Consider the following 8,891-nt stretch of genomic DNA (forward strand, 5'->3'; position numbering starts at 1 on the left):
TTAAGCAATACTCACCTAATTTTCCCCCAAAACAGGAAATGTTTTACTTGTAGGCTAAATGCTTCTTGATTTAAGAATTTTCAGATGTTTGAACTAGAAACAAGACAAAATATTAAGTAAGAAAATATTTTTTGCAGTGAATTTCAAGTAGGAGGGTATATTCAAGTAAATAAAACAGGAGCACAAATCCATCTGAAATGTGGTAGATAAAAATACCTGAAAAACATAGCGGTGTCTGCAATACATCGTTTAATTTACCTAGCCAGCGAAACAAGTGTTAAAACCCAGGGGTGTTTCTTAAAAAACCTGAACTTAAACTAAAAAACTGCAGCTTCATTTATCAGGTGGTCTGAGGCAAAACCTGTTGTAATTCTTTTTGTTTCAGGGACCAAGGAGCAGACGGCTGACTTCATTAAATTAAGGGCCGAAAATGATTCTCTTTTTACAGGGGCCAAAAACTCGGCCACTGTGGCTTGGAGGTAAAAGTCATAAAGTCATTAAAGTCATTAACCATTTGTAATATTTCCACTAGCTGCCTCTTGTATACAAAAATTAACCCTCACCCTATACAAAGCCCACAGCAATGAGACAACTAGTTAAGGCAATAGTCTTTCTCTATTTTGTATTTTTTTGTCTACAAACGTTTTGAGCAAACTTGAGGATCCAGGAATATAATCCAGGAGTATTTTGTATGCATGTACTGCTGTGTGATTTTTTTCTAATGTTAAGATTGCAACCCTGTCTTAATATTTTTCATAAGGCTTTCCTTTTTTCTTCTTTTTTAGGAAAATTCTGGAGAAAATGGACCTGCTGGGGAAGGTCACTCCCTTGCAGGCCAAAAGAAAATGGGACAACTTAAAAAAAAAATACAAGGTAAGCAAGTTAATTGACACATCTTTGCTGAAATGTATTGTGGTGTTCTTGTTGTCAACAACAGGTATGGTGTATTTGCTCTGCCTTAGGATTGCAAATGTCCTGGGACAGGTGAGGGGGTGAGCGGGAAATCCACTGCGGAAACTTGGCCATGGTTTCTCCTCATGGATGAGGTTTTGGGACAGAGGCCTTCCAGAGGCCTCCCTGTCCTAATTGCCTCCCTCCCTGAGGACAAACCAGGGCCAAGTTCAGCCCCAGCAGCCCCAGCAGCCTCGGCAGCCCGAAAAAGAGGCAGCGACGAGCTCATTGAGCTAATGAGGGAGGACATGCAATTTCAGAGGGAAACGGAGGAGAGGAGAGCACAAGAGAGCAGGGAGAGAATGGACAGACTGTTTTCTCTCCTTGAGAGAATGGTAGAAAAAAAAAAATTTTAGTTAAGCAATTTTGGTATTTATGTTTTTTGTCACTTATTTTTACATGATACAAAGTAATTTCTGTACACTGTTTGTGTTGAGTTAAAACCTATATGGAATTTAAGTTATTTGTAAATGAGGCAAGGCAATTTTTGTACATTGTTTATTTTTGTAATACGTTTTACATATGGAATTAAAAAAAAATACATTTGGAAATAAAACAATTGTTCTTGACTTGTATACATGTTTTTTTTAGCATGTAAAATGAAAATGATTTCAAGTACTTTTTACAAATATTTACAACAACAGGAAAACAATTCAAATGAATGGTACATAAATCAGATAAAAAAAAAAAAAAAATGTATGTACACTTTCAGCTGAGCAGGGAGACCCTGATGGTGCTGCTGGACTGGGATGTGCTCCACAATAGAGACCCTGGTAAGGCCTCCTGCTGGTGGGACATCATCTGGGATGGTCTCCAGAGTGTTTGAGTGCATATTTCCACTGTCCACTGCATTGTATATCAACAGGTTTGCAGGGCTGACTCAATCAACGGCTGCCATCTCACTGAGATATTTTCAGAAAGAGGGAAAAGTAAAAAATAAACTCAACTTTACAATTCTCTTACTTGCCTGTTACAAATAGTCGTGGTCAATTGGCACCTCCTCCAGGGCAGACACCTCTGCAGACAGCTGGTCACGCCACGGAGCACCACTGACCGTCTCCAAACCGTGCTCCCCCTCATCCTCTGCATCATCCTCCTCATGCTCATCCTCCAGGGCCATGATGTCACCGACCCCAAGGCAGATGTTATGGAGGATGGCACAGGCTGTTATGACCTGAAATGGAATAAAGGAATTAATTTATATTTTTTAACAGATTGCGTTTATTATTTTGCAGTATTTTTAAAATGTATTTTTAATTCACTTACGTGAGGTACAAAGGTGTGGTGCACCTCCAGCGCTTGCAGGAAGATGGCCCTGAACCTGGTCTTCATCATCCCAAAAGCACACTCTATAATGGAGCGTGCCCTGGAATGATGAACATTAAAGCGCTGGGCTCCCACACCTCGTACCGGCCTCTTGTAGGGAGTGATGAGGGGAAGTGGGTGTTGGAGACATGGGTACCCGCCGTCTGCGAGGATGAATTGCCCTGGAGGAGGGTACACTGACCTCCTGAACAGTGGGCTGTGGCGGAGCACTCGTGCGTCATGCACTGACCCGGGCCAGCCCACGTAGGTGTCAATGAAGCGGCCCTGATGGTCACAAACAGCCTGGAGGATGATGGACGGGAACAGTTTCCTGTTCCTGTAGCATTGACCATCAGGACCGCTTGGAGGCTTGATGCGGACATGGCAGCCGTCGATTGCTCCTGCAGCTTTCAAGAAAGCCCGGTGTCTTGCCAGCCCTGCAAACCCACGGCAAACTGCCTCCAGGTCTTCTGGGGTGTTTGGGAGGTGAATGACTTGGTGGCGAATGGCCACCACCTCCTCAGCGACCCGGTGGACAGTGGAACGAGGCATATCAAATGCTCTGGAGACGACCCTGTATGATGTACCACACGCCAGCCAGAAAAGAAATACCAGGGTCTCTATTGTGGAACCCCATCCGTGTTGCCGGTCATTTCTCAACAGGTCCAGCACTCTCAGGGCCTCCCTGCTCAGCCGAAAATCAGGTCGAGTGTCTTCCATCTCATTAAAAAACCTGTCCAGCACTGGAACGTCCAGGTTTATTCTGCAGTACAGGGGTCTGGTCTTAATTAGGGAAAGAAGGAAAAGAGAAATTAATTGTGTACCACATTGGGGAAAAACTTCTAGTCATATTTAAAAGTAAATGTGTTATTTTGCATACTCTAATGCATCAAGAGTAAAAGTAAAAGAGTAAAAGTAAAGAAGTAAAATGCAACATAGCAGAAATACTGATGCAAAACCATATACATATATGTATATGGTTTTGCATCAATATTTCTGCTATGTTGCATTTTACTTCTGAATAGGTTGAAGGTTGTTACATTTAAAGTACTTTATATAGCCTACTGTTGGGTAGTTTAACTTACAAAAATACATCATATTGTAAACGACCATGTTTTTTGTAGTATTGCTGTCCTGTGAGGGGGAAAAAGTACTTCAGTACTTTACATTTGTATGTGAATGCTTAACAAATGTAATTCCTTACAGTCCACCATCACATTATTAACAAATTGTTGCCAACTAACTTATGGAGGTATTGTTGCCTAGCAACTGTGACAGCTGCAAATCCTAAACATTTTATTTTTTATTTTTATTTTTATTTTTTATGTTTAAACTGTGTAAAAACAAAACAGGGTTTAAAAACCTGTCAAAATATGTTCACCATGGTCAAGAGAATAAACTATATAAAATTAAATCTTGGTAAGATTTAAGTCAACATTCAAACCATTTTGTGTATTTTGTATTTTCATATGTATCATTAGATTATTCAAGTAAGTTGAACCAATAATTAGCTACATTTAAAAGTGCAATTAAGGACCAGCAAACCAGATAAATTTACCTGCCCATGGTCTTGGCAAAGCCTGAGATACATCACCCGGCGGCGCCGGGGATGAATCCCCAACATCTCCTCCAGTAACATATAAAAAATAAAAATAAAAATGAGCAATTCTGGCTCCATATTTACTCGTTTCAATTGCAATTTGAAATTTCACAAATGTCATGTAGGATGGCAGCTCTCCTCTCGCACCGTTTAAAAGGCGGTAATTGGGGACACCTGGTGGCTCAATTAGATATCCAATGAAGGCGACATTCGTAGCCTCCTTCGAAGGCCACGTAGGCTGCATGCTTCGAAGTCTGCGTCCTTCGAAGGATGCAGCCTTCACATTGGGACACAGCTTATGTTGTCGTCAGAGGCGCACTTTCGCTGTGGGTCCTCTCGCGTTCGTGGTGCAGTCGCGGTTATTGGACAGGTAATACAGCGTGGCTAACTTTCTCATTGCCTAGAGACCGTGTTAGTGTTGCAATTGGCATTGCAGTGTGCGATTGTCTTTTGCAGTGTTTCTCCTGTGTTTCTCCTGTCTCAAACCCGATCTTTCCTGTAACGGAACCGGGTTGCGTTGTGCTGCTGGTAGGTTGAATCTGCTTCCTTTTTTTGATATTTGCGTGACTGAGTGTAATGGGCCGTTTTATTGTAGGCTTCGTGTAGCTGTACTAACGACACGGTCGGTCTATAGATGTGCAGCTCCCTGACAGGTATGTTTATGCCTGTCGGCAGGGGTTAAATTGGGATTTATTATGTGGGGGGGCTCTCCAGGGGGGTCCGGGGGTATGCTCCCCCGAAAAAAAAGAAGAAAAAAACCCAACATTAAATGGCAATTTCTGGAGAGTTTTGTGCAAAGAAATGGAGAAATTGAGTGTTACATGATATGTGAAAAACTGCAAGGTTAAGAGCAAATACTTTGCATTGTTGTAGTATTAACAGGTATTAGGACATTTAGCATTTACATTACTGTTAATCAGCAGTGGTGGAATGTAACGAAGTACAAATACTTTGTTACTTTATTTAAGTACATTTTTCACATATCTGTACTTTACATAGGCTAAGTAGAATCAATAGTGCATAGGCTACTTTTGACTTTTACTTCGTTACATTTTGCAGCAATTATTATACTTTCTACTCCACTACATTTCTACAATGTTTCGTTACATTTTCTGATCAGTTTTCCCCTGCCAAAACAGGGATTGAAAAATCTCCTGTTTTCGGTGCTGATGCGGTGCTGACGCCTTCATTTAACATGTAAGGGTGGCGCTGCCAATAAAGGCCTAAAAGCTGTCACAAAGAACCGGCAAAAGTAATGATTATGAATATGTAAAATATAGCAAGGAGACATTTTAATTGTTTATTAATGAACAAGTGTTTTCTAAAAATTACACATGCAGCAGTCTGTTTACTTTTTTAATTGTTCTGTTTAAAAATAAGACATTTCAAGCTTTCTATATTTTTTTTTTTACCTCAGAATAGTTTATATCTCACAATTCTGATTTTATAACACGAAATTTCGACGAATATCATGCAATTCTTACTTTATATCTCCCAATTGCGACTTTATTACTCACAATTCTGACTTCATATCTCGCAATTCTGAGAAAAAAAGGGGCGTCGCCACTTTTGAATAAGAAACAATATCAAGACTATAAAACTCTGCACATCACATTTTTGACTTTATTGATTCTGCTTTTATTCGTAATGCAATGGACCGGTCAACGGGACATAAATTAATCCTTAAAGGATGGCACTTTATGGGACATTTGCACAAAAAGAATAAATAACTTACCGTAGCCTATTTTATAAGTCGCTGCGGAGTCGCATATCAGTCAAAAAATGCGCCACGAAGAAGAAAAAACATATATAGCCTAAGTCGCACTGGACTAAGTCGCATTTAAAAAAAAATGTATTTCACACACACACAAAAATGTTACAGACAGTTCTCCGTTACGGACGTGAGCGCTCTAAAGCGGCACTAAAATAATGTTTTAAAACTTTCACAGAGACCTCAAACTGAAAGCACAAAGCCTGTCTTTAAATTTAATTTCGTTTTGTATTAATTGTATCTTAATTTTAATCGATGTTTCATCAACCAATTGTCTGGATTTAATCAATAAGAAGTAAATATACTAGGCTATTAGAAAATAGATAATCAGGACACGGAGGCGCTGGCGAACCTGGAGCTTGTCTCATAAATGAACCGAAACTCAGCGTGGGCCTATAAGTTAGCCTATTGCCTCACAGACCTGAGACATATAGATAGCTTGAAATGTCTAATGAAATATTTTACATTTGCCTGTTCCTTACAAAACACTGACAGTGGGGTTTTTGACTGGGTTTTTTTTTTTTTTTTTTTTTTTGAGCAGCTGCGGACAAATTCTTTCGACACACACACAGACTATTACGTAACACTCTGTGCTTATGTTTTAAAAGCATAATTTGACATATAAATAACAATTTTTAAATAGCCCACTTAAAGTGTTTATTACAAATAAATGACTAAATGCTAAAAATGTATACATTTTAATGAACAAACATATGCGTTGCATTTACAATTCTGTGAAAACAGCACCCCCACTTTCCGCGGCCCTGAATAAAATGAATATGTTATGTTCTGTGGAGAGTATCCGGTGGGTAGCCTAGTATTACTTTTGGTTTGCGCAGTGTAATTCACAGAATTACAAAAAAAATATTTTACCACCTAAAAGTTAAAGATTTTTTGTGTCACGTCCACGGCATGTGTAGCCTATTTCCCTCATATTAAATATTAAACGCATGTGTAGACTGATATTTTTCTAATGTCTGGACTCCTTTATTAAGGGAGTATTGATATATAAACAGTTTTAATATATTGGTATTAAATGCATTTTCTGAGAATTTATATTTCAAGTTTTTACTGCATGTCACGTCCATGACGCTGGAATTGACATCACTTGATTACACATTGTATTGCCTTGTTATGATATAGTGACCCATACAATGTGCCAAACATATTTTCCTTACCTTGTTGTTCAAGGCCAGGGCACTTTTAGTACAACCAACGTTGTGCTGAACTTGACAAAATTGATCTCCAGCGGCGGCCAGCAGCTTGTGAGTTTTTATTTATTTGGCGGTTGAAGGTTCTGGAACTTTTGCGCGCTTCCACATCCCGCGCAACTACGGATCTCCCAGGAACATTCATTATATATTGCTGCGTACATTTATCCGTGTCGGAGTTTTGAGTAGGCTAGTAGCCTAAGATGCGCATGGCATGCGCGAGCGGTGCGCGATCATGGTCGACTGACAACGAGATTAAGCAGCTGAACAAGAATACGGCCGTGTTCCGATTGTTCTCATCTCAGTTCCGCCGAGACAAAATAGACATGCCATTTAAAAAATCTTTCATTTATTGTCAGAAATATGTTTTCAAAAGCATCACTTTCATCAAATTTGATGTGACATAATTTTCATTAGGCAACTGACTGTAAACAGGCACATCAGGACACAAACGAGCAGGCTTATGTGCCGGGGCTGAGCCCCGGAGAGCCCCGGCCCAATTTAACCACTGCCTGTCGGTATTGCATGTATATGTTTGTTCATGTATCGTCATTGAATGTGATTTGTTTATATACGTCAGGACCGTGAAGCGCTTGCTGGCGCCGGTGTCTATATGAGTTTCTCCCTTCCTGCCACGCTGCTGTTTTGTCTCTACGGATTGCTGTTTCAACTGATTTCTGCTTAACTATGAACCATTGAAAGCTATACGAGCTCACTCTGGGTTCTGAACGCACCTATGCACTTTACAGCGAGGGATTCGTCGCGCACAACATTTTACTAGTATCTCAGTGACTGACACAGACGATAACTGTGCCATTCTGTGGCTCGCCTGTGTTTATTAGTGTGTGTGCGTGTGTGTGGCTTTTGTTGTTTGATAAATACTTTTGATTAGTTTATATATTCTTTGGATTAAGTATTTATAAAGAAGATTTTCCTTTTGTGTTTTCATTGATTTACGGTTTATTGATTTTTTTTTTTTTTTCTGTCTTTAACTGAATGTTCTTCTTTTAGTGCTGAGTGCCGGAAGTGGTGGTGTCGGTGTCTCCTCCTGTGTGCTGTGTTTTCCCTCTTTTGGTGTGTTTTGAGTTTGGTTATTTTATTGTGTGTATATGTGTGATCAGGGAATCCTTAACCCCTGAGATCCCACAACTTTGACCCGGTTTCCTCCACTGGTAAGGCCTCAGCACTCCCATTTTCTTTATTTTTTTCTTTATTTCTTGTGAATGATACTTTATATTTGATTTTAATGGTACAAATAAAATGATTGTTTTACTGGAACTACGTCTCTGGCTTCGTGCATGAATCGAACCTGTGTGCTCTCTGGAAATATTATGTTTACTTGAGTCATCAAACTAGTCTAATTCTATTTCCCGGGGCGAAACTCCCCGGATGGCGTAGTCGGTGTCTTCATTAAAATTTAAGACCTTGAATAGGTAGAAAAGTCGCACTCGCCACATTCACTTTAGTTGAGCATAAAGACAAAATCTTTTAGTCAAATGTAAGCTGTGTCTTTCTGGTTCGAAGGTCCTATCGACTGCGATAAACAGCAACTCGAATTTGTCGAAGCACCTCCAGAAACTACATGCCTCGACGAAGCTAGAAGCTAACCCGGTGTCGGTGGACACACTTGAAGTGAGTCAAGCCCCCCCAGCCAAACAACAGCGACTAGATTTTAACCGGACTGTTAGCCAGGGACAGATCAACAAAGCTATTGCACGGTATGTTGTTGAAAACATGCAGCCTGTCTCTACTGTGGAGTCGCCGGCGTTCAGGCAGTTCGTTAGCATGATAACATGTTCAGGCGGCACACAGCAAATGGGACAAAACTTTTTCCAACTACTTGGATAAAGAATATTCAAAAATGGAAAGTGAGCTGAAGACAACATTTGAGGGGCTAGACTACATCGCGACCACTGCAGACATTTGGTCTGTCCACAACAAAAGCTTCCTAGCATTGACAGCCCACTGGATAAACACCGCTACTCCAAAACGCCAGAAAGCTGCGTTGGCCTGTAAAAGGATCAAAGGTAGACACACGTATGATGTCATTGCT

At 40.2% G+C, this 8,891-nt stretch overlaps 1 protein-coding gene and 2 long non-coding RNA genes across 3 annotated transcripts; 2 read left to right on the forward strand and 1 right to left on the reverse strand.

Moving 5' to 3' along the window:
- The first annotated feature begins 311 nt into the window (after window positions 1-311).
- On the forward strand, window positions 312-1,094 carry LOC309491598. Its single transcript, XR_014203207.1, has 3 exons — window positions 312-479; window positions 786-873; window positions 963-1,094. It is a non-coding gene; the product is annotated as an uncharacterized lncRNA (long non-coding RNA).
- Window positions 1,095-1,244: 150 nt separating this feature from the next.
- LOC309491595 (putative nuclease HARBI1) lies at window positions 1,245-2,906 on the reverse strand. The gene is made up of 3 exons (XM_082190661.1): window positions 2,218-2,906; window positions 1,919-2,125; window positions 1,245-1,853 (listed from the first exon to the last, which is right to left on the reverse strand). The coding sequence occupies exons 1-2, from the start codon at window positions 2,806-2,808 to the stop codon at window positions 1,922-1,924; spliced, it is 795 nt and encodes a 264-aa protein (XP_082046787.1). The 5' UTR covers window positions 2,809-2,906; the 3' UTR covers window positions 1,245-1,853; window positions 1,919-1,921.
- Window positions 2,907-4,324: 1,418 nt separating this feature from the next.
- On the forward strand, window positions 4,325-7,875 carry LOC309491596. Its single transcript, XR_014203206.1, has 3 exons — window positions 4,325-4,384; window positions 4,452-4,509; window positions 7,419-7,875. It is a non-coding gene; the product is annotated as an uncharacterized lncRNA (long non-coding RNA).
- Window positions 7,876-8,891: the final 1,016 nt, after the last annotated feature.

Source organism: Leuciscus leuciscus (assembly GCF_965113295.1).
Source record: "Leuciscus leuciscus genome assembly, contig: HAP1_SCAFFOLD_381, whole genome shotgun sequence".
Taxonomy (NCBI): domain Eukaryota; kingdom Metazoa; phylum Chordata; class Actinopteri; order Cypriniformes; family Leuciscidae; genus Leuciscus; species Leuciscus leuciscus.

Bases quoted from the DNA above. Each gene is read 5' to 3' on its own strand.
- LOC309491595 (XM_082190661.1), bottom strand. From the start codon at position 2,808: ATGCCTCGTTCCACTGTCCACCGGGTCGCTGAGGAGGTGGTGGCCATT. The intron at 2,126-2,217 runs GTAAGTGAATTA...ATTCCATTTCAG, and splicing joins ACCACACCTTTGTACCTCAC to GTCATAACAGCCTGTGCCAT.